We start from the raw sequence: 23,392 nt of genomic DNA on the forward strand, positions 1-23,392 counted from the left end.
GAGGACGTCTCAAACTGAACATTATCCAACACTATCAACTCACTTCATCAACCAAGAATCCATCCACCTTCAATTCCAATCTATCCAAAGAACTACTCAACAACCTTCGCCATGCAATTCACCACCGCTACCATTGCCGCTTTTGCCGCCACTGCCTTCGCCGTCCCCGCAGTCGTCGAACGCCAGGCCGGTCTCTGCTCCTCGGGCACCCCAGTCTGTTGTGCAACCGACGTCCTCCAACTTGCCAACCTCGACTGTGCTCCTCGTACGTCTCTTCTGCCTCCCACATTTTCACCACCTATTTCTAACAATCCACTAGCTGCCATCACCCCGACCGCCATCAACGAGTTCATCGACACTTGCGCCGAGGGCGGCCAGCAGGCCAAGTGCTGCTTGATTCCCATCCTCGGACAGGCTCTGATTTGCTCCGACGTCAATCCTACTGCTGAGGCTCCCGCCACGGCTGCTGCTGCTTAGGAGCTGCGTTTGGGGGTTCCTGGCCCAACTGCATGGCTTGCATGTTGTACTTTATGTATAGTAACCAGCTGTGAATGAGCACTTTGAGGTCTTGTGTATAGATTGGCATTGGATCGCCGCACAAGATACTGTTGCGTTTATTGGGCGTTTTGTCTCAGGGCGAAGTCCGCGTTGGAAAATGTTGGATGAATGAGTAGTTCTTAATTCATGGTTTCCACAAAATCACTTCCTCTTGATTGCCGCGTGTTGAGCGTTTTAAGACTTTTAAGCCGTATTTCTCTGCGCCTGGATTATGAGTTCAGGGGCTATGGGTGTATCGGTACTCGCATACCAGTTCCCGGCAGTTCTCGGAAAACGCTCCGCACATATTAAGGTTGTAGCAAGACTTGCAGCAAAGCCCAACTCATTAGTCTGTTCTCACCACAATTGTAAATCATCCAGCCATGAACCACACCAGCACCCATGCACGCAACGCAACCGATCCAGCAAACAGTTCATCACTGCCATAAAACGACATTACACACCAATCTTGCATTGGACTGGCTTGCTACGAACTAGAGTCTGCCGAGCACATCGCCTCCACGCTCACTGGACCGTCAATACGAATCTACCCACCTTCCCCTTGTAGATAGCGTACAAGCTTTAGTACAGACTACAGTATGCTCCAAGTGAACACCGTTTAGCGCGCTCCAAGGCAATGTGGCTGTGTACCTGCTAGTCCCATGAACCCAGTCCACCATCCTACGGTAGAATACAGCAACACAACGACCACATACCTACCCACCGTTACAGCGATTGGAACGCGAGTGGCAAGGCTATGTTAGGAATCAGGATTATCTTTTCGCCCAGGTAGACGGCATGGTATGTGAGAAGCGGGTGGACTTACGGAGAGAGTGGAATTCCGAAATGGCTGTCTTTAGATGTAGCTACAACTCGTGTTTGGCATCGGGGCAATCTGTATAGCCCCCTCCCCAATACACCCAAAGTGGAAAATCAACCCGAACTCAGGTCCGCGATGCATACATTGCCACCTCCATATCTTTTCCCCATACACCCACCCCCTCTCCTCCTCCCCACACTCCCTCCCAAATCTAACCCCACAACCTCACCACCTCCACAACCCCCAACCCCAACGCACCCACCTGCAGCGCCCGACTTGTCGTCATCATAACCGCCGCGCCCGTGCTATTCGAACTATTTCCGTTACCGCCCTCGCTGCTCCCCGGCTTGGGCTTCTTTGCGCGCGCCTCGAGTTGGATGCTCTCAAGGATAGCAGCGTCGCGGGCTGCGATGTCGAGGGGTGGTGCGATTTGAGGGTTTGGTTGGGGGGCGGGTGCTGCTGGGTTGGCGAGGGTGAGGGTGGCGAGGAGGAGGAGGAGGGTTGTTGCGGTTGTGGTGGTTGTGGTGGGTTTCATGATGTGGGATTTGTGGATGATTGTGGGTGGGTGGCACTGGTGGAGTTGTTGGGGTAGGGTGGATGGATGTGGGTGTTTTTATGTTTGTATATTTGGTATGAACTGACTCGTTTGATATGAGATGGAAAGTGGTGTTTGTGGTTTGAAGTGCAAAGCCTACCCAGAAACCACAGACTCAAGTCTTATATACATATGGTAGTATGCTATGCTGGCATTCAAGCGGTGAGATACCCCATCCACATTCACACACTCTAGTATTGCACCGCCTTTCCCCAGTTCGTTGGAAGCCTTACACAGCCTGGCTGATAAACCTGTTAAGGCTGAAAAAACTATGGTGACGTCGTCGAGTTGGACCAATCACTGTGGGTTGTTGGTTTGGTGGCTGCTGTCTTGGCTTCCTCGGCGGTCAGCTGAACAAGCAATCTCCCGGCTACCGATCAGAGCTTGTAGCCATCCAGCATATAGTATATAGGGGAGGCAAATTTGCTACAGAATCTGCATCTGTGTGCAGATCATGTTGATGGGCTACTCCTGTATAATAGCTTCTTGCTAGGTTGCAAATTGACATTATGCAATCCTCGCTGTCGCCGAGCGAGCTAGTGTGACGAGTCGCTTCGGTGTAAGCAGCGGGAATGAGTGGGAGGCCTGAAACGAATGGCTTGAAGATGTTCGGGCAAAACGTGGGTTCTAGGGAGATACACTGTGATGGAGTGGATATTAACTCAGAATGATCGCACCGAATCTCGTGTCGCCAGTCAGCTCAGTGATGAGCAATGTGTTGTGGGCCTTGAGCATGATATTTTGATTGTTTGGGAAAGAAACTGTTCGCACGGGAAATGAGTCTGAGCGAACGAGCACGCCTGAGCCCCATGTGGCTGATGGTAAAGACAGCTGAGAAGTACGACGAAGAGCCGATATGCTGACGCTAAATGATGCATCATGAGAGAGTACACTTCGTAGTCAACAAAAGATTCAGGATGTGTACGCTCTGATCTATGCAACGTTAGTGCTGAATACATCCTTTATCACTGCGAAACGTAAAGTGTCGTGGACTCACGCGCAAACAGTAAATTAGCTGGGATCCTAGACATGTAGTAGTCTGATTCTTTTATAACACGATGAATCGGCATACAGACGATGGCTAGAAGGATGCAGACTGCGGAGATATCGAAGCGAATGGTGGCCACAACACAGGTACTGGGAGTGTTCAGCGGTATTTGATATCGACGCTTCCATGTCTGTATCTTACATTGTGCCTCATGTAAAAGCGCATAGAGAATGAGACGCTATTTGAGTGAGAGGACCAGATCTCAAAGATTGGGCATACGTAGAATACATAACAGAATATCGGCCAAAGCGTTCATAGCACAACATGCGTGGATTCAGAGGGTATGTCCGATGCATTACGAGTGATGGTGAAATCGCATGCAGCAGTGACAAGAGAACACTGGACGATGGGAAAGAGTACTCCTGGGGGCTATTAGCTGAAGTCAACTAAAGAAAGGGGGGTCTTTGATCAATTCTTACCTATGATCCATGGCTCACGATGTCCAGTGCTATCACGCAAACATGTACCATATGGCAGATGTAAGAATACTGTTTGATACAAGACATTGTACCAGCCTTAAGGCAACGTCTGGCCTAAATCGCGCCTGCAAAGCCTCTCTTAAAGATGCTCAGGCCAACAATTGACAAAATGCAACTCTTCCAAGAAACTATCTTGCCGCTTTGGTGTTGACTTGGTGTTGACAGAGTCCTTAGGCTAAAGTGATATTTTCGAATGTAGAGCGTATTTTTGATCTCTATGGGCATGATCCAGGACTTCAGGATGCAAAGACAGGGCGAGTCCGGCATAAGACGTTGACAGAAGATGTATGTGGCTGGAACGTGGCGGGTGGCTGGCGGTTAGAGTCTTGCTCGTTCAGCCTCTATGTCGTCCTGATCAGATATAGTACGTGCAACCTTGATGGTTCTACCAATAACCTTAACAGCGATGGGCCATCAGAGCTCTCAGCCGTTCAGTGGTCGAAATATCTACAGCCGATGCACCAACGGTTCCACAGAGCCCCCGCACATACGGCAAGGAAATCGAGGGAGTGCCTGTCACTGAATAGAACGTAATCGATATAAGCTTTGGGTCTCACGCAATCTCGCGGAGGCAATGCAGGACAAGCTGGTAGGTGTGAACTTGCAAGTGAAACATGATGGTACCCAAGCATCCGGTCTTGGAGGATGAGACCCGCATGATGTGCAGCATGGACGTCGCAGATCGTACAGTATCGGAATCTGTTGTGTAGACATGTATCGTAGGAATCCAGAACAGTACGGCGATATATATATTTCAACATTGGCTGTGCCTTGCAGCGCATGTCTGGGCAGCATGGGATCTCCTAGACGGTACCTACGGTAGTTTATTTGACTGGCATGAACTGTAGTCCCCACGCACGTTCACTAATCCCAGAATCGTCAACGGGTAAAGCACACGTGACAAGGAATATCAATGCCAAGAGGACATTTTTTCGAAATTTGTTTCTGGGATTCCAAGCATCAGTCCATACTTTTTGATAAACATGACTGGCGCAAAATGGCGAATTGTAGAGATGGCCGATTCTGGTGTGCAGCAGCCTTGTCAACTCCTCCTTCTCTGCTTTGCGGACTGGGTTACTCGGCCCATGGCACCTAGGTATTCTATTGTGGTTTCAGTATCGAGGCTTCAACATGCAGGTGACGCAAGTCTATGAGTGTTCCTGCAGATACGTGGTGGTGCGACGTTGGGTTGGATTGCGTGCAATGCGTGTCGCGTGTTCACCCATATTGCACCACCTGTCGGAAACCTGGACGCTGGACGCACAGACTTCGGCAACCTCGGAACATTTTCATGTAACCTTGGAAGCTCTAGGGAACTCAACGGCTTAGTTACTCTTAGCTCTCATTTCCCCCCCCCCCCCCCCACCCCATGTAACCCGTTCGTAGGATGATCTGGTCTCGTCCGTTGGAGTACCTACATAGGTAGTATACACCCAGCCTGCCCCATTACAGCCTCCCAAGCAAACGTCTGATTCGCCTTTAGAATCCTCTTCGCCATTTACACCGCTCCATTGCGACACTCGGCACCTTTGCTCGGTCTTGCATGACTCTGGATGTCCTATGCTTCCGCTACAGCCATGGCGAAGACGTCTGGATGGACGCGTGGTTACCTATTGGTATTTGCATGCGGTTGACTGATTGTCTGCACTGTACCTGAAGAATCAGGCTTTACTCCCTGTGCTTCCGACATCATAGCCATGGTGCATGGTTTCGGATGACTGCCGATGGAATTCGGAGGTAAAAGTAAGAGCAGAAACCGGGTATAAGGAAAATTTAGATGAGAACCTCGATAGCGGGAGGAGTACGTGCGAAGTTGGGCCGTGGTGGTTCGATGGGAGATGCGGTCGCTATACATGTCGTTTGGTGTCAAAAGAACCAGCTTCCGAGTCAGTGCCAAGTCTGCTTCCTCTCACTTGATTCGCTTGATAGCCATCCAGCGATGCTGTGCTGTTCTCGGTAGTATGGAGCCAGAGGTTGCCATCGCTGGACACATTAGAATAGCTGAGCAGGACGTCAAGACCAGATGACGGAAGTGGCTGTCTGCTCCGAGGTATGCCTTGACTTTCTGTAGAGCGATTGCCATGGCTCATTTCAAGTCATGGCAGTGACAACAACTTGGCGCACCATAGGGCCAGCGAAGCCCCAACCGACACGACGACTTTCGGCCAGAAACGTCTGGGTACTTGGCCTTAAGAAATTGGGACCCCCGCTCCACCATCCGGAATCAGCAAGCCACGTTCGCCAAGCCGACGGTAGTGCTGGAAGTCGAATACAAAGAGGCTGAGTCTGTGACAAGACACGCTATCCGTGCCAACATCGAATGATATCAAAGCGCCGCGACTTTGCCGATCCTTGAACGACAACGTGGAAAAGTGAAGATCACGGCACGGTACGCTACTCTGAGACATTGCCATTAATCGCATGGTCGAGCTTGGGCCGGATTGTTAAGAGCTTGATGTCGCTCAACACTGCCCCAATCTTGCGCGACATATTTTTATGCCCATCTTGGTCTTATCTCATTCATACGAGCATCACCGAGAACCCTAGCCATCACCAGTAGTCAAACACTATTCCAGCAAACTCAAACTCGTTATAGACAACCCATTGTACTCAACATGGCTAGCCCGGTCTCCAGTATTCCTGTGCCCAGTGCTCCTGTGCCTACACAGCCAGACGATGATGATAACAACAACAACAATAACAACGGCGGCAACGACGATGACGACGATGATCAGACCCCAGCACCCCCTGCTCCAACACCAGGACCAACAAATCCTCCACCACCGGCTCAACCGGCGCCTACCACACTGGCAACCACAGCCTCTCCACCACCACCAGGGACCAACTCAGCAGGCACTCTTCCATCAAGCCCTGTGACTAGTCTTGCAGACAGTCGGCCTTCTGGTGATGCTCAGAATCCAGTAGCACCAGGTAACGATACATTAGTAGCAGGGAATGAACCAACAAACGGTGACGATGGTCTGAGTTCTGGTGCAACGGCGGGAATCGCAGTGGGCGTTGTCCTCGCTGTCTTACTGATGCTCTTGGCCGCCTGGTTCTTCATACGTCGGAAGCGGAGTCGAGCTCGCCAGGTAAAGGCTGCGTTAGCTTCCACGGCCCGAGCGCACACACCTGATGAAGAAAGCGCAAAGAAAGCTGAGATTTATGCTTATCGAACTCAGGATCCTGCAGAGCTAGGAGGTGATCCAGCTATGGGCCATGATCCCAGACGACCTTCGGAGTTGGCGAGCCCTGTCGTCCCAGTTGAAGTTACCGGAGATCGACAGTTTGCGGCGGAGCTACAGGGCTCAGAGGTGCCCAAGCGAACTGAAGAGAGGTGATGGGGAGGTGATGGTGTGGAGATGATATGTGGAGGGTAGCGCTTTGATCTTGGACGGAGGCCTTGAGCTGATTGTGGACAGTCGTGGCCTGAGAGCTCATCCTGGGGTTGTGCACCACTCCCCTCTAGTAGGCCACCACCTACTTCGGGGGGGTCACCTTCTTCTTCATCTCTCGGGCCCGCAACAGCCACTTCTCAACAGCGGCGGCATTGTACTGCCCCGCGAGATTCTCCCTCAGATTGGCCTGGCGCCCCAGAAAGTTCCAGTGGAAGCGGACGAAGTCCATGAAATCGTCCGCGTCCTGGAGAGTTTTCCGCGCCGAAACCCAGTCGATCTTCTGTCCTGCATCGTACAAGAAGGTGGTCACCTCAGTGAGCAGAGTGGGTGCGGTATCTGATTCACCCTGCCAGTTGAAGGGGGCTTGCGCCTGCCACTTCAGCACCCACGCTGCTCGCTTGAGCGGGCCAACCTTCCCGTCGATGTCCTCGAGGAGCGAGTCGGCTGTGAAGCCGTTCGACCAGGAGCCCCCGACCAGGAGATCCCTTCCGGACGTGAACTTCCAGAGGCGCCTGCTGGTCGTATTGTCGTCGGACCAGCCGAACGACTCCACGGTGAGCCCAGTAAGCTCCTCCTGGTCCAGGTCCTTCCAGGCCTCAAGGTCGTCGAAGTCCAACACCTTCTTGCCTGGTTGCTGCCCCAGCTGAGGCGGATCCGCGTAAGTCGGCTGGGCGCCAATCGGCCGCTCGCTCACTGTCCGCTTTACCACGCCGGCAGGCCTGCGCTGCCCGGCGGAGCGGGAGTTGCGTGATGTTGCTGCCGACGCTCGATACGAGGCGGGCTTGATGCCCGAGGAGGAGAAACTCGGTGGAGCCTGGGTGGGAGCGGGAGCGGGAGCTGGTGTTGGTGCTGATGCGTGGACAGGGTCGGGCACAGGACCCGGGAAAGGATCGAAGTCAGGAGCCGGGGTGGGGGCAGGAGCGAGAGGAGGCATGGGGGCGGCGGAGGCGGAGTCGGCAGAAGGTTGGGGAGGAGGAGGCGGCGACAGGTCAAGATCTGGGAGCACCACACCCAGAAATCGCCCGAAGGCAAGGAGTCCTTGGAGGAACACCAGCATGTCTCCATTCTTGTGCGTGCTCACCAGCCAGTACGCATTCGGAAGGACGACAGCATAGTATTCCTCCAAGTACCCAAGCCATCCTGTCTGCCTGGACTCATCCAATGTAAGTTGGGTGCGGTGCACCCACAAGGCCCCGTATGCTACCTCGAGGCTTGTACCCAGGACCTCCATTACCTCGGATGGGTCTCCAGACGCGTTCACCGTGGTGAGGAATTCGGTGATGGCATCTTTCAGCCCATCCGTCTCGCGAGCCATGGCGGCGCAGACCATCTCGAAGGAGGGGGGAGGAGGAGGAGGCTGGTATGCCTCGACGCTCGGAGCAAGCGCAACCGGCGGCGCAAGGAGGGCGACAGGAGGAGGAGGAGTGAGGAGGGCGGGAGGAGGAGGAGTGAGGAGGGCGGGAGGAGGAGGCGGGAGAGCGAGGAGGGGGGGCGGAGCCGCGACCTGAACAGCTTCGTGATGCTGCTGTGCTGCCTGGACAACGGGCTGAGGCTCGACCGGCGCCTCTATCGAGGGCCTTTGGTCGGCCGTGGGTGCCTTGTACACCCAGTGGTTGCCCTTGTACTTGTCCCACTTGCGTGAGAAGCCGTACTGGGCTTCGACCTCTTCGTTCAGGAATGTGTCCTTGTGGAACTTGTATGTCGTCCAGTCCACATTTGGATCGGATTGGAGGTGTGGGAGGAAGGAGTCGCCCGTGCCGGTGAAGTGCTCGAAGGTCGGGATGGTATAAGTAGGGGTGTCGGCTACTTCAGGAGAGAGACTGCTATGACCAGCAGGCGAGACACTGCTATGACCAGCAATGATACCGACGTCAACCTTTTCCTGGGTCCACTGCTGTGAGATGGCCCAAAGGAAGACGCGATAGGAGAGGAGAAGGAAGAGGAGAGAGAGCACCGTGAGATTTCTGCCATAGTTTTCACTAAGCATCTCGTGGGCCTCGTATGGCTGGGAGAAGAGGGCGTTGCGGAAGATTGTGTAAATGTAGTGGTGGATGAAGATGTTGAGGTCAGAGTGTACCTCAATGATCAACCGCAACACGGCTACAACGCCGACAACGGGGAGCTTGACGGAAAGGAACAAGGAGTAGAATAGGTTGTAAATGACGAACAAGATGAAGTTGATCAAAGACATGAAAGACATGATGGGCAGTCCTTCGTGATGTTTGGTTTTGGTCGTGGTGATGGTGGTGACTTGTTGTCGGTGAGAAGTTGAAGTGTCCTGTGGTCGGAAAAGGCTGAAGGAGTGACTTGATGTCGTTAAAGTGAAGTGAATTGTAGTCGGAAGAAGACTGTGACTTGAAGTCGGTGGAAAGCGGAAGCTGTATTAGTGGTTTTGGAAAAAAGCTGAGCTGTCGTGCAGTGTGAAGGCGAAGGTTTGAGCCGCGCGGTGGACGATATTTACGTTGCTGCTGCGGGCGCCCGTGCTCAGTAAGTTATTATTGCATGAAGTTACAATAATAAACAGAATACATTAGGCAGGAGCGCGGTGGCTGGGGAAAGGCGTTTGCAAACGCAAAGGCTTAGCGTGGTGGTGACGGTGTGTTGTCGCGACTACGGTACTGATACCAACAACACGAACTCCGGAAGAGAGCATTGAATAGATAAGAGTATTAAAATATAGATGTGAAACTGATCCTGTTAATAGCTTTCGAGCTGTGTATGTAATGTGTGAAACTTTGCAAGGTGTCTGATCATGGATTCCTGGTTCTTTGGTATCAGACAGTGGGCTATAGTCGAGGCGCAGGTTCCTGTATGACTCATTCAGATGTCTTATCATATAAAGAGTTTCAAAAGCATCCTCAGCATCACTCAAGTGCTTCGTGGCGATTCATTTTGACCAAATAATGTTGTGATTGATACCCAGCAGCGGTGACTGACGTCACGTGCTGGATTGCTAAACAGGAAAAAACTCATGTGTTTTGCGCGAAATGAGCATCAATGACGGACAATGACAATCAGTCAAACTATTATCTTCAAACAATAAGTATTGTTAACAATAAATGATGAAAGATCGAAATCCACAAGAACCACAATTTGCCTTCAACATGTGATTGTACGAGGAGTTATTGGTGTTTTTTTAGAAGGATCAAACAACGATCATACAGCGATTGGAGTAGCAGGAGACATTTCGAATGAGTCAGAGAGTGTTCTCAACGTCAGTGGGGCAGGCATCTGGATGGATTCGCTCATCGGCGCTGGTGATAGAGGGTCAAGATCTTCGTCGTCGAGATGTTCTTCGTCCATATTTCCACTACGAAGACCATTTCAGCTTTAGTTAACAAGAAGAAGGAATAGGAGAACTCACAGATTCATCAGATCATCGATAGCACTGCTCTCTTTGTCATCCTTCTCCGATTGCTTCCCCATGTCAAAAGGAAAGTAGTCGCCATTCTGCATGAAGGGACTGAGAAGCCCGTTCACGTTGCCGCCCACGCTGATGCTACCGACATCGTGCACAGACGGTGTCGGTGGGATTGTGGTCAGAACCGTATGCGGATGGGATCCGAAAGTCGACATCTTCGTCGGGCAAGCAGCACTAATGCTTGCGCGGAAGCCTCTAGAATTGGCCTCTGGAGAAGCAACCGAGAGGGAAACGGAGCCAGTACGCGGGTTCTTGAATTGAGGTGGCTGGATTTGACCATGGCTCAAGGCTCGTTTGATGAAACTGAACGCAGAGGCTGTAGAAGAGTTGCGACTTCGTGTGCTTGCATTATTGTGCTCTGATCCGGCTGATGAGGTGCTCATGTTTCGCCCAATTAACAAGGGAAAATTGTTGTTGCTGGTGTTTGGCACAGCCATAAGGCTGAAAATGCCGCGAAGCGCCGATATGGCTGAATCCACGGAAGATTGGATCAGGTTCCAGGAGTATTCGAGCAGTATAAAGTCATCCATATTATGCTCCATTTGATTCATTTCGTTCAAACAAACACAAACAGCATCGGCAATGATGGTTGTGCCTGTGATCCAAGCATTGGCAACTGCATCTTGGCAAGGAATAGGCTGGGATTGGATCAGATTGACAGCCGAATTCGTGGTCTTGTCGATGGCGAGATCGGCCATATCACGCTGCTGGCAGATGTCCACGTGGAGCAGCGATCGTCGGTTGGTTCTATCGTCGGCGTGAATGGCAGCTTTTGCTCCATCATAGACAGCTTTGAAGGCATCTTGATGGACATAAGCTATTCCTGCGTTGAGATTGTCGAGTGTGGAAAGCACAGAATCGGCCTGGTCACCGAGACTGTACTGAAGAAGTGCGACGTGATCAGTACCCTCTAAAAGAGCGTGCGCCTGAAGAGACTTGAAGAAGGTGAAGTCGTTTGTCCTTCGAGCGGAGTGTAGATTGTGCCTCACAAGAGCGATTCGCTGCGTCCAATGAAGCCGTTGTTGTGTACTGCCATTACTGGAGCTTGTAGAGTGCATCTTTATGATCAGCAATACGTACTTGGATGTTGTATGCGGCGTGATTATTGAATTTATTGAGATAGTCGTGAGTTAACCGGGAGACAAAGCCGGACCATTTGCTGCTCTGTCAATATGCGAGCCGGAGTCATCGTTATAATTTTGAACATCTTAAAGATGGTCTAGGTCACATCTTCGATCCCCACTGACAAAGGCAGTATGAAAAGTTGCAGTTGGTAAGAGGTGGACTCATGCCAACCGCCTCAATCATTGGGAAGACAGCTGCAATAGGGTATGTAGTAGAGACAACAGGCCTCTCTCAAATGGCACTGAGGAGCATTAAAGCAGCGATGATGACATTTACGTGGGGCGATAGAACAATAAATCTTGACCGAATTGGTGATCATCGCTGAGGATCCTAACGATCCCAGACACAGTGCGATCTGGAGTCCGTAGGGCTGAGACAAACATGGTCTCGTTTCTGTACAACCAAATGCGCGAAATACCAAAAGTGCATCATCTGACGAAATTTCGTATGGCATTTCGTCTCCACTCTCGGTATTATTGATGAATACGTATTTATAGATATTGGTAAACTTGACAAGGTCGCTACCAAGTCTTCTCGTCATAGGATAGTTGTGTCTCGAATAATTTGCCTTGAGGAGCATCAGAAAGAGAGACGTATGAAGGAAATGATAGACCTTATACGAGACCATACTCGTGGAAAACGACTGCTTGCGACGAATGTAATTTGACTGCAGTTTTAATCATGCTGAATTGCCCATACGGAGCCACCTCGGGGTCATCATATGTAGCGGCTTGGCGGAAAGGAGAGAGGCATTGGAGAGCATCCTGTTTTTGAGAGCCGAGAGATTTCGAACTGTTCTGGACTGCTGATGTTTACTGCTAGACTTTACATCGGCCAATTAATGGAGTAACATTAGCTAAAATCGACAACGCGTCGGTAGGTACAACCAGAGTGACATCGTTCGCAAGCCAAGACTCAATAGTGTCCGTTGAAGATCCATTGGAAGGGTTACCAGCAAACGATTGGCTGTAGTTAATAGAGAACTTCTGAGGCAATTTCATGATTGCCCAAGCATTGTATTTGATCTAATAAAGAACTTGGCAGAAGCGTGATCGAACACCAGATGCGTGCATATAAATGGATTAACACTTTCATACCTAAAAAAGGAATTACAATATCTAAGGTGTCGTTATAGATGGCTATTAGTTGACAATCTACGATGAATAATTTAAGGGTGGCGCTTTATAGCCATTTGGTTGCAATGTATGTTCTTTGTTATACACTACGGTTCACAACTGGTTTACTTAAGCTATAAATTATAATTATCTAAAGTAGACTACAAAGTAGTTTAAGTAGAAGAAGTCAATATAAATAGGGTTAATAGTAGAAGGTACTCTACCTTGGTAAACTACCTTTATTTCTACGTCTATTAATTTACTAGTATTACGTAGTAATACCTAGCTTCCTACTAACTATTCTAGTTTTCTTACTCCTGTAACGAGTGCAACCCTCGTTCTATCTTAGACCAGCACAGCCAAGGCGGCCTCACAGCTAATACAGCCCCGATTCGGGCCCGAGGTTTCTTTGCCTTACCCTCTGCCTCCGTAATATAAAAGGAGCCTTATGCTCTTAGATAGATAGGCAAGTTTTTCTTGTCCTTTTGTACGAGACTATAGGTGTAGGAATCAATCGTTCAATCTCCATACAGACGCGCACTCGCATATGCCTTTGAGTCGTATCGGACCCCTAATCAGACATTCCTACTTACCTACGTCGTTACAACTTTAGATATATATACGGGTACAAAATTAAGTTGTTTACACCTATATAGTAAACCTTTGGAACACCGTTCTACTGTAAACAATTTTGTACCGTAGTGATAGGTTACATACGTGTCTGTATTAATAGGATAAGCTAAGGCTATGGGAAACATGCGGAGAGACTACCTCCGCATTCTGTTCCAGGATACTCTCATTCAGACTCAAGAGCTATACTGCTTGCCACCTCTTTGGAGCTGCTATGCATACTGGCTGAGCGAACCTAGCCCAATCACTTGACATCCTCCCATCCCTAGTCGCAGTGGACTCTGCATTTAGCTTGGCAACTCCAGGTCAGGTTCTTCTTGGCAGCATAGTCAAACCCAGCATCGGTGACCGGCCAATAACCGTGAATAGCCATTTTTTCGCACTCAGCAGCGAAATCAGCTTTGTTAAATAGGTTGCGCGAGGCAGCGTGACACTGTCAAAGTTTTAGAGCTAATAGGTTCTGAAGGTGAAGGGATTTTACCTCTTGCATTCCTTCACGCCATTCGCCCTAAAAAGTTTAGCAGTTGTAAATGGTAGTGCTAAGGGGCTGTAGTACACTATTTTTAAAACTTGCAGCGCAAACGTTCCGAGTTAACGCTGGATTAGCTTCAGTGCCTCCATTGGTAAGTTGTCGTTCACATTTGCAGCGATGCCAGGCTTTAGCAGTGGTAAGAGAAACCATTGAAAGGTAGAGCGGAATAAGGGCGTAGAGTCGCATAGTTGTAAGAGATAGTACAATAATGTCGTACAGAAATAAGGATATAAGAAGTCTTGAGAACTCAGAGTTCAAAACAAGTTATATAGTGTTGCAGGAGCAGTATAGCTACTCTAGCTTGCCTCTTTTGATCCATCCCCCCAAGCTCCTTCCGCTAGTCCATCTTACTCATTTTAATATATTTTTCGAGTCCTAATCTGCTTCCCCCGGTCCATATTACCCCTTCTAATCTTCCTTCCTACGCTCCTTCCGCTAATTTATCTTACCTCTGCGACAAGTCCTTCCTATGAATAGACTGTTAGCGTTATATAGTAGCACTGATTACACAGTGGTCTTTTAAAAGACAAAAGTTTTTAACGCTAGAAGTCTAATTAATATATGCTCTCCGTTTATAGTCTATCTTATGAATTATAACTATTCTCTTGTAAGATTAGGTAGCACTACTAATTCATCGTACGATCTTATCCCTACTAATATATCTTATGTAGTCATAACTTATGAGCCAATTATTAATTAATCATCTATCTTCGCTCTATTTGCCAATCTCGCAATCTTTACCTCTCGTGAACTATCTCATCCACGCAGTAATACTAATTTGTCTCACCCCTTATAAGCCTATAATTAATTATTGTTGCAGGAGGGATATCAACCGGATCACGGAGCATCTTGATCCGATTAATCCTGGTTAATACCCCTGCATAACCCACTATCTAATCAACTGCTAGCTTACTACTAAGTGCCTAATAAAAAGTAGGAGCTCTAGTAAGGAAGGTTTACTAATTATTTACCTTCTAGTAAGGGTAGCTAAAGCTCTATATATATAAGTCTAATTATAGTAGATATAATCTAATAATATATCTCCTAAATTATTCCTAACCTTAGTAATCTAGATTTCTATAATTATAAGCCTAGTTTACGCTTTACCTTATTAAAGATTATCCTATCTATTTAAGTGTATTATTTAACTTAAATACTAAGCTAGTAAGCTTTACTCTTTCTTTATACTATTTCTTAAGTAGAAGCTTACTTATTACTCTTCTACTATAAGTAACTAAATCCTAAAGGGGGATATTCTACTTACTAGATTAACTAACTAGCCTACCTAGTATATTTAATTTAGATACTATGCCCTAACTAAAGGGATCTAGGTAGAGGTAGACCCTAATACTTAGGATACTAAAAACTACTTTAAGAATAAACCTATTAAGCCTAGTATACTAATAGGTATTATACTATCTAATATAATAAGTAAGTAGTATAAACTCTAAATAGCCTAGTACTAAGCTTGCTTATTAGATTAGGTATTAAAGTTATTAGTAATCTAGAACCTTTTTATATAGGTTAATAATATAGTAGATTAAGGGATCCTTACCCTAGCCTATATAGAGCTTATTAATTAAGGAAGAGTAACCCTCTAAGCACTTATCTAAGTACTCTATAATAACCTAGCGCTAACTAATTTAAGCGCTATAACACTAGCAAGATTATAGTATAAAGCTTATCTTACTAAGGTAAAGATAAGTAGCTAAGATACTAATTACTAGTAGAAGGAGTAGATAATCCTATATATATAAGCTAAGGTATATAATATTCCTAATATTAAAGGATAGCTTATTATATAGGACTATCTTAAAGCTCTATCTACTAGGATCTTACTAGATTAGGGTTAAACTATATTTTAAAGGATTATTAAAAAGTTAGTAATAGGAGAGCTAACTTATAACCTCCCTTAGGTTACTAAAATCTATTTATTACTTCTCTAAGAGAATAATATAAGATTAAGCTCTAAGGGTCCTAGAGTGTTTATAATAATAGGAGCTCTACCTTCTAATTAACCTAAGAAGGAGTCTTTATACCTATATAGTAGATCCTACTTATAGAAACCTCCTAAATATAAAAATATTATTAAAGCTTAGACTAATATAGGTAATAAGCTTACTACTACTTAATAATTAGAGATTAAGAAAAAGATTAATAGGAATTAAAAATTTAAAGAGATAAGAAAAGCTCTAATTAAGTCCTATCCTAATAATTAAGATTATAGTAGTAAGGCAAAAGAAAACGCGAGTACCTATCTAGGTAGTATCTAGGTAGCACTAATTAACGCTATATTAATAGTAGAGAAGATAAACAGGATCTATTTAACTATAGACTTTAAAGCTTATACTCTATTAAAGAGCACTATCTTTAATAATAGGGGTGTAGTACACCTAGTTAATAATACAAGCTACCTAGAAGAAAGCTTGTTTAGATTAGTTAAATATAAGATAGTTAAAGCAGGAACTTAAGCTGTTCTAATCTTAGGTAGAGGGACTAGAGTAATCCCTAATACTCTTAATAGACTAAGAGGTCTAAAAATAGAAGATTTAGTACTTACTAATATAGTATTAGTAGAAGGTTTTTATATAAATATTATATTAGAAGCTTAATTACTTAAAGCAGGAGTTTAGTTCCTTAGGCTAGATACTACCTTATAGTTTAGATTATTAGAAGAGTATTATATTAGCTAAGTTACTACGCAAGTTTAACTTAACTTTTCTAGAATATAAGCCCTCTACTCCTTATCTAATAATCTAAAGTATAGTGCCTAAATAACCCTAATAATCCTAGATAACTTACCTAAAATATAATAGTAAGGAGCTTTAGCACTAATAATTAGGCTATTTAGGACCTAAGGCGCTTAAAGCTCTAGTTAAGTTAGTAATAAATATTAGGATTAGAGGAACTCCTAGGAGCAAATACAAGTACTACGCTATTACACATGCCTAATAGGTTATATTAAGATAACTAAGGGAAAGATTACTATATCTATACTACTAGGTATTATAGGATCTATTTAATATACTAATAGGTATAGCTTATAAGTAATAGATCTTAGTATTAAAGTGTAACTACTTAGGAAAGCTTTATACCTATCTACTATAAGCTAAAAACCTTAATAAGATTATATAGGTGTTTAAAAATTTTAAGAGCTTAATACTTAACTAATATAAGCTTAGTATAGTTAAGATTATATAAGATAATAATATTATAATACTCTCTTAGTGTAGTAAATCTTACTTTTAGATTTAGGTAGCTAATAATAGTATTAAAATTAAGAGCTTACCTATATATACCTATAAACCTAATAGAGGAGTAGAAAGAGTAGGGTAAGAGATTATAATAAAATTAATAAAAATAAGGATTAGAGCTAACCTACTAATAAAGCTCTAGCCTAAAATTATTAAAGCAGCAACTTAGCTTTATAATATAAGCCTATCCTATACTTATAATATAATATTACCTAATAAAGTGCTAGATTATTAGTTTACTAGATACTTTAGGTAGTAGCAACTAGAGTAGATAAGGGAGGTAACTACTAATCTCTACCCTAATTAGAGCAGAATATACGCCTATAGCTATTAAGCTTACCCCCTTAATAAAGATTAAGCAGCTAGGCGTTATAAGAGGGTTTTTAAGGTAAACCCTTAGGGTTATATTAGATATCTAATAGGATATAGAGTATCTAATATATATAGGATATAGATCCCCTTACTTAATTAGATTATTATAATATAGAATATTACCTTTAATAAAGATCTTTTCTATAAAGAGAAAGATCTAGAGTAGCTTTAATAGTTAGAAGCTTAAAAGATAGTTAATATTATTAGTAAAGATAAGATCTATAATATAGGAGAAGTATATAAAGAGCTTAATATCTTTAATTAGCTTTATATTATAGTAGAGTAATATAAGGAGTCTAGTAAGTAAGGAGGACTAAACCTAGTATAGGAGCTAGGGGGTAGGGTAGAGCTAGAGGAGGTAGATAATTAGGCTAGCTAGCCTAGTAATTTATAACCCCCTAAGCAGACACCTCTAGTATAGGAACTAAGTATAGCTAGCTTAGTATAAAGGATTTATATAAAGTCCCTTAAGCTAATAAGGCTCTAAACTCCTAAACTAATACTAGAACTAAACTTTAGTATAGGAGATAAAGGATCTATATAGGTTATAGATTAGGGTCTTACTACCTAAGATAGTAGTAATCTAACTTACTTTAACGCTATAATAGGTAGCTCCTAAGAAAGACCTAGAGGGGAGAGTACTATTAGTAGGTTACTCTATAAGAGCACAGAGATAGGTAAGGGTATCCTATCTAGCTCTTATAGGGGTAGTAAGTAGAGCTCCTACCTACCTACTTTAAGACTAGATTCTATATCTCCTATAAATCCCTTATAAGTAGTATATAGAGCTCCTAGAAGAAGTAGAAAACTATAAGTTAAAGGACTACTACTAATATATATTAGTAAGCAAGCTTAGGGATAGGACCCTAATAAACTACTAGGAGGCTTTATAAGTATAGGGATATATATAGTAATAGATCTATTAGATATAGATCTAATTAGAAATCCCTTATATAATCTTTTAGTATATCCTAAACTAAACGCTATAATCTATATTATAATTATAGTAGTAATAGGGAGTAAATCTCCTAAAAACCCTAAAAGAAATACGCACTAGGACGCTCTATAAAAAGAGCTAAAATAATAGAAGAATCTCTATAACTACTAAATAGGATAGTAATTTAGAGATATAGTATATAAAGAAATTAATACTCTACTAAAAGCTAGTACCTAGGAGGGGATTAATAGGCTAAATATAGGAGAGTATCTACTCCTACTTAAATAGGTGTTTATATATAAGCTTAATTAGGATAGTTACCTAATTAAGTATAAAGTAAGGATAGTAGTAAGAGGAGATCTATAGCTTACTAACTTAATTTATTTAACCTATATAGCTACCCTAGTAGCTTAAATATTTAAGACTATAATAGCTATTAGAGCTAAGTTTAACCTTAAGATATATTAATATAATATTATTAGAGCTTTCCTTAACGCCTTAAGGGATTAATACCCTATAGTTATCTATAAGCTACCTAAAGGATATTAAATACCTAGGAAGTGCGTTAAGCTTAAATAAGCTCTATATAGATTAAAAGACTTACTATTATTATAGTATAACAAGCTCTTAACTACACTCTAAGAAAATAAGCTTATTACTTCTAAAGAGGAGCTATACCTATTCTTTAATAAAGATTATAGTATCTTATTAATATTCTATATAAATAATATCCTATTACTCTATTACTAAAACTACACAAGCTAAGCTTATAAAGTTATCTAAGCTCTAAAGCAAAGATATACTATAGAAGAAAAGGGACCTATAAGCTAGTTTCTAGGGGTAAGAGTAATCTAGGATAGAAAGAGATAGATAATAACACTTATTTATAATAAATATATTAACAAGATTATAAAGAAATTTAATCTAGTAAAGATAGGAAAATTCCCTACTATACTACTATTAAGTAAAGATATTAAAAAGAGCACTAGAGAAGCTACTAAAAAGGAGATTAAGGACTATTAGGAGCGCGTTAGATTAATCCTTTACACCTTAATTATAGTACGCCCTAATATTACCTATATAGCCTCCTAGCTCTCTTAATACCTTACTAACCTATCTAAATAATACTTTAATATAGTTAATTAAGTAATTATCTATCTATACTATACTTAATACTAATTAATCTAATATAGGAATAGGGATCCTAATAAGCTTATAATATATAGTAACGCGTTATTTACTAATATTATTAATACTTAGTAATTATTATATAGATACCTAATTACGCTCTTTAGAGGACCTATTATTTAGAAGGTAGCTTAATAAGTAACTATTACTACTTTAACTACTAAAGTAGAGCTCCTTATACTTAAGTAAGTAAGTAAAGAAGTAATAGTGTTAAAATACTTTTTAACTAAAATATACCTTACTTTAGATACTATCTAGATAATTAATTATAATAATTAATAAACTATTAGGTTAGTAGTAGGTAATAATAAAAGGATTACTACTAAGCTATACTATATAGATATTTAAAATATAAAGCTTAGATAAGAGTATATAAAGGGATCTTTCTATATTACTTACTTACTTACTAGTAATATACTAGCTAATAGGCTTACTAAAAACCTAACTATATAATAGTTTATAAGGTTTAGAGAGCACCTAAAGTTATATAATAGTAGAGTATATATTATAGAGTATTAATTAAAGTAAGGTAGTATATAAGATCTATTAATATATAATATAAGAATAACTAACTATAGCCTACCTCCCTATTAGTAACTAGGTAGCTTCCTTAAGGAGCTTTATTACGCGTGTAAAGCGTGCCTTAGAGTCTATAAAGAGCTACCTAGGTTATTCTTACCTAGGATCTATAGGGGGAACCTTAAAGAAGCTTGTAAAGGGCTTGGGCTTATGCCCAAGCCTAGGTCTAACACAAGATGGACTAAGTCTAACACCACTACTAAGCAAACACATTACACACCTATAAAAACGCGCTAAGGGCTTACCTCTCCTTTAAGATACTAAATACTATTATTAACGCTTATTATATTCTCCCCTAAGGCTAGTCTATAATATTTTAGTATCTTCTTCTAAATATACTATAATAGTAATAAGAGATAGACGCGCTAGATACTTAGAATAACTAGGTGCAACCTAATATAGTAGAAAGGCTAATATAATAGGTCTATAGATTAATAGAATAATAGGCTTAAGACTTTACTATAATAGCTATACTACGTTAATAGAATAAAGAAATACGCAATTAGATTCTATCCTAACCCTCCTCTAAGCCTACTAGGTTTAATAACATGCTACCTCTACCCTTTCCTACCTTATATTATAAACCCTTCCTAGTTAGCTTACTATATAATAGCACTAAGGTAAACTTCTCCTCCTAGTAAATAACTATAGAGTTTAAACTATATATAGATAAGGTTTTTATTAGGGATAAGGAGGCAAGGTTTATATATATTTAGTCCTAGTTATTACCTATAGTCTAGCGCGCTATAGTACTATACTTTAAGGATAGTGCACGTAAGTATTAGGATATAAGCAGGTTTCTTAACTACCTAGTATTCTATTATAGTAACTATTATAGGTAGGAGCGCGCCTAAGTTATATTAGAATACTTATATTAGGGCTAAAATTAGCCTTTTATAGAGTTCTTTATAAATTTTATATAGCTCCTTATATAGTTAGGAGGTTTATACTAGGATAATAAATAGAAGCTTTTATAACTTTAGTAATCTCTTAATAGTTATATACGCTTAGTTTCCCTTAATAGGGGAGTCTCTAGGATAAACTATAACGCAGCTATAGAGGAATATAAGATAATTGCAGTAGATATTAAAATAGCCTCTCTAGAACTAGGTCTTCTTTAGGCTAGTAAGTCTAAGGAACCCTAGTAGAAGTCTAACTTAGATTAGGATAGCAATATAAATATAGTAGAAGTGGTAGCCTTATTAAGTATACCTACTAAACTACTAATATTACGTCCTAACTAGATCCTATAGGACCTATTTAATACACAGAAACTAGCAAAGGTCTATACCTAGTATAGATAGGGTAGTTATTTTATATATGTATACCCTAATACCCTATTACTATAACTAGTAGGTATTAAGATAGTTATAGTATTAGCAAGCAGCTCTAATTTAGGAAACTAGCTACCCCTAACTTTAGGCTAAGTTAGGGGTATAAGGAGGACACTATAATAGAGGAATTATTAATAGTAGAGGCTATTAAGTATCCCCTAGATATTAAGGCTAGGTTAAATAATCCTCCTTTCTTTATTCCTCTCCTCCTAGGTAGAGTAGAGAACGTGCAAGTAATAGTTAATTTAGGGTGCTAGTGTTTTAGTGTAGTTAAGGAAAGGTTAGTAAGATAGATTAGTAGGAACTTTATAGATATTCCCCTGCAACCCTTATAATATACCTAGGGAATTACTAAGGGTATAAGAATTTTATAGTTAGTAGTATTAGACTATAATTTAGATAGTTAGTAGTCTTAGCTTTTAGCCTATATAGTACCTAGTCTCTCCTATTAACTAATACTAGGTAGACTATAGCTATATAGAGAGGGCGTTATTATAGATATTCTATAAGGTAAATTAATAATTAGGAAGGCAGGAAATATAGTAGTATAGGAGAGCAGGAGACGCCTATATCCTACCTATATCTCTATTATCTTAGGTTTAGTTATAGCAGGGTTGCTAAATTAAGGACCCTAATAGGAAGATATATAGGTACAAATTTTTATAATAAATATACTAGATATTTTATAGGTAATATATAACTTACGCCTAATAAAATATCTAGGAAGTATTAATAAGGGAAGTCCTATTAATATATATACTATCTATATTACTAATAGTATAGTTCCCTATAAGCCTAAGTATAAAACTAGAAAGATAAAGTTGCTACTAGAACTATAAGAGTTTAGGGACCTATTTAATAAAAAGTTAGTAAGTAGTTTACTACCCTATTAGGGTAGTATAGATTACTATATTTAGTTAATAACTCTCCTAGATAGAACCTAGCCTAACCCTTTATAGGGTCCCCTATACCCTATATCTTATAATTAATTACTAGAACTAAGAATATAACTTACTAGATTAATAGACAAGGGCTAGATCTAAGCAAGCTCTTCTATAGCTAGAGCTCTAGTATTACTAGTAAAGAAGCTATTAGGTAGTTAGCGCCTTTATATAGATTACTAGATGCTTAATAGTATAATAATATTAGACTAATACCTACTACTACTTATTAAGGAAACTTTACACACACTATCTAGCGTAAATTAGTTTATAAAAGTAGATATTTACGCTACCTTTTATAAAGTTAGAATAGTAGAAGGTTATAAGTCCTTAATAGCTTTCTATACCTAGTTTAGGTTATATAAATAGTTAGTATATCTATTTAGTCTTAGTAGTGCGCTATCTACTTTCTAATAATATATTAATACTACGCTTATAGAGTTACTTAGATTATATATAATAGCCTACCTTAATAATATCCTAATTTATTTAGGAGGAGACTAGTTTAACTATATAAAAAAAGTAAAGTATATACTTATACTATTAAAAGAAGCAGGACTACACCTAGACTTAGAGAAGTATATATTTAGTGTTAAGGAGGTACGCTACCTAGGCTATATTATTAAGGTAGGCAAATTACTTAGACCTAACCCTAAAAAGCTTAGGGTAGTATAGGAATAGGAACCCCCTAAGAATATAAGAGAGGTAAGGAGTTTTCTAGGTTTTACTAACTTCTACTATAATTTTATTATAAAGTTTTCTAAAGTAGCAGCGCCTTTAAACTAACTAACTAGGAAGGATACCCTATTCTAATAGGGAGAGGAAGAATAAAGTATATTTAATACGCTAAAAAAGGTATTTATATCTAGACTAGTACTAATATAATAGGACCTAGCTAAAGAAATATTATTAGAAGCAGACTATTTAGGATACGCTCTTAGGGGTTACTTATTATAAAAAGTTAGGGGTGTCTAGCGCCTAGTTACTTACTACTCTATAGCACTAACGCTAGAGAGATAAAACTATACTATATATAATAAGGAATTGCTAGCTATTATTAAGTGTCTTAAAAGCTAGTTAGTAGAGT

At 41.8% G+C, this 23,392-nt stretch overlaps 7 protein-coding genes across 7 annotated transcripts; 2 read left to right on the top strand and 5 right to left on the bottom strand.

Moving 5' to 3' along the window:
- Positions 1 to 111: 111 nt before the first annotated feature.
- Positions 112 to 477, top strand: IAQ61_006581 (uncharacterized protein; the record flags this gene model as incomplete). Its single annotated transcript, XM_003845419.1, has 2 exons — positions 112 to 265; positions 320 to 477. The coding sequence occupies 2 exons, from the start codon at positions 112 to 114 to the stop codon at positions 475 to 477; spliced, it is 312 nt and encodes a 103-aa protein (XP_003845467.1).
- A 1,091-nt stretch (positions 478 to 1,568) lies between these two features.
- On the bottom strand, positions 1,569 to 1,892 carry IAQ61_006582 (uncharacterized protein; the record flags this gene model as incomplete). The annotated part of the gene is made up of 1 exon (XM_003845420.2): positions 1,569 to 1,892. The coding sequence occupies one exon, from the start codon at positions 1,890 to 1,892 to the stop codon at positions 1,569 to 1,571; it is 324 nt and encodes a 107-aa protein (XP_003845468.2).
- A 717-nt stretch (positions 1,893 to 2,609) lies between these two features.
- On the bottom strand, positions 2,610 to 3,130 carry IAQ61_006583 (uncharacterized protein; the record flags this gene model as incomplete). Its single annotated transcript, XM_066097230.1, has 2 exons — positions 3,025 to 3,130; positions 2,610 to 2,817 (listed from the first exon to the last, which is right to left on the bottom strand). The coding sequence occupies exons 1-2, from the start codon at positions 3,126 to 3,128 to the stop codon at positions 2,610 to 2,612; spliced, it is 312 nt and encodes a 103-aa protein (XP_065952707.1). The 5' UTR covers positions 3,129 to 3,130.
- Positions 3,131 to 6,094: 2,964 nt separating this feature from the next.
- IAQ61_006584 (uncharacterized protein) lies at positions 6,095 to 6,820 on the top strand (the record flags this gene model as incomplete). Its single annotated transcript, XM_003845425.1, has 1 exon — positions 6,095 to 6,820. One exon carries the CDS (start codon positions 6,095 to 6,097, stop codon positions 6,818 to 6,820), a length of 726 nt encoding a protein of 241 aa, XP_003845473.1.
- Positions 6,821 to 6,959: 139 nt separating this feature from the next.
- Positions 6,960 to 9,077, bottom strand: IAQ61_006585 (uncharacterized protein; the record flags this gene model as incomplete). Its single annotated transcript, XM_003845426.1, has 1 exon — positions 6,960 to 9,077. One exon carries the CDS (start codon positions 9,075 to 9,077, stop codon positions 6,960 to 6,962), a length of 2,118 nt encoding a protein of 705 aa, XP_003845474.1.
- A 956-nt stretch (positions 9,078 to 10,033) lies between these two features.
- On the bottom strand, positions 10,034 to 11,356 carry IAQ61_006586 (uncharacterized protein; the record flags this gene model as incomplete). The annotated part of the gene is made up of 2 exons (XM_003845427.1): positions 10,034 to 10,187; positions 10,242 to 11,356. 2 exons carry the CDS (start codon positions 11,354 to 11,356, stop codon positions 10,034 to 10,036), a joined length of 1,269 nt encoding a protein of 422 aa, XP_003845475.1.
- A 2,077-nt stretch (positions 11,357 to 13,433) lies between these two features.
- On the bottom strand, positions 13,434 to 13,886 carry IAQ61_006587 (uncharacterized protein; the record flags this gene model as incomplete). The annotated part of the gene is made up of 3 exons (XM_066097231.1): positions 13,434 to 13,601; positions 13,650 to 13,676; positions 13,725 to 13,886. 3 exons carry the CDS (start codon positions 13,884 to 13,886, stop codon positions 13,434 to 13,436), a joined length of 357 nt encoding a protein of 118 aa, XP_065952708.1.
- Positions 13,887 to 23,392: the final 9,506 nt, after the last annotated feature.

The sequence above is a fragment of the Plenodomus lingam genome (assembly GCF_022343315.1).
Source record: "Plenodomus lingam strain CAN1 chromosome Unknown contig_26, whole genome shotgun sequence".
NCBI lineage: Eukaryota > Fungi > Ascomycota > Dothideomycetes > Pleosporales > Leptosphaeriaceae > Plenodomus > Plenodomus lingam.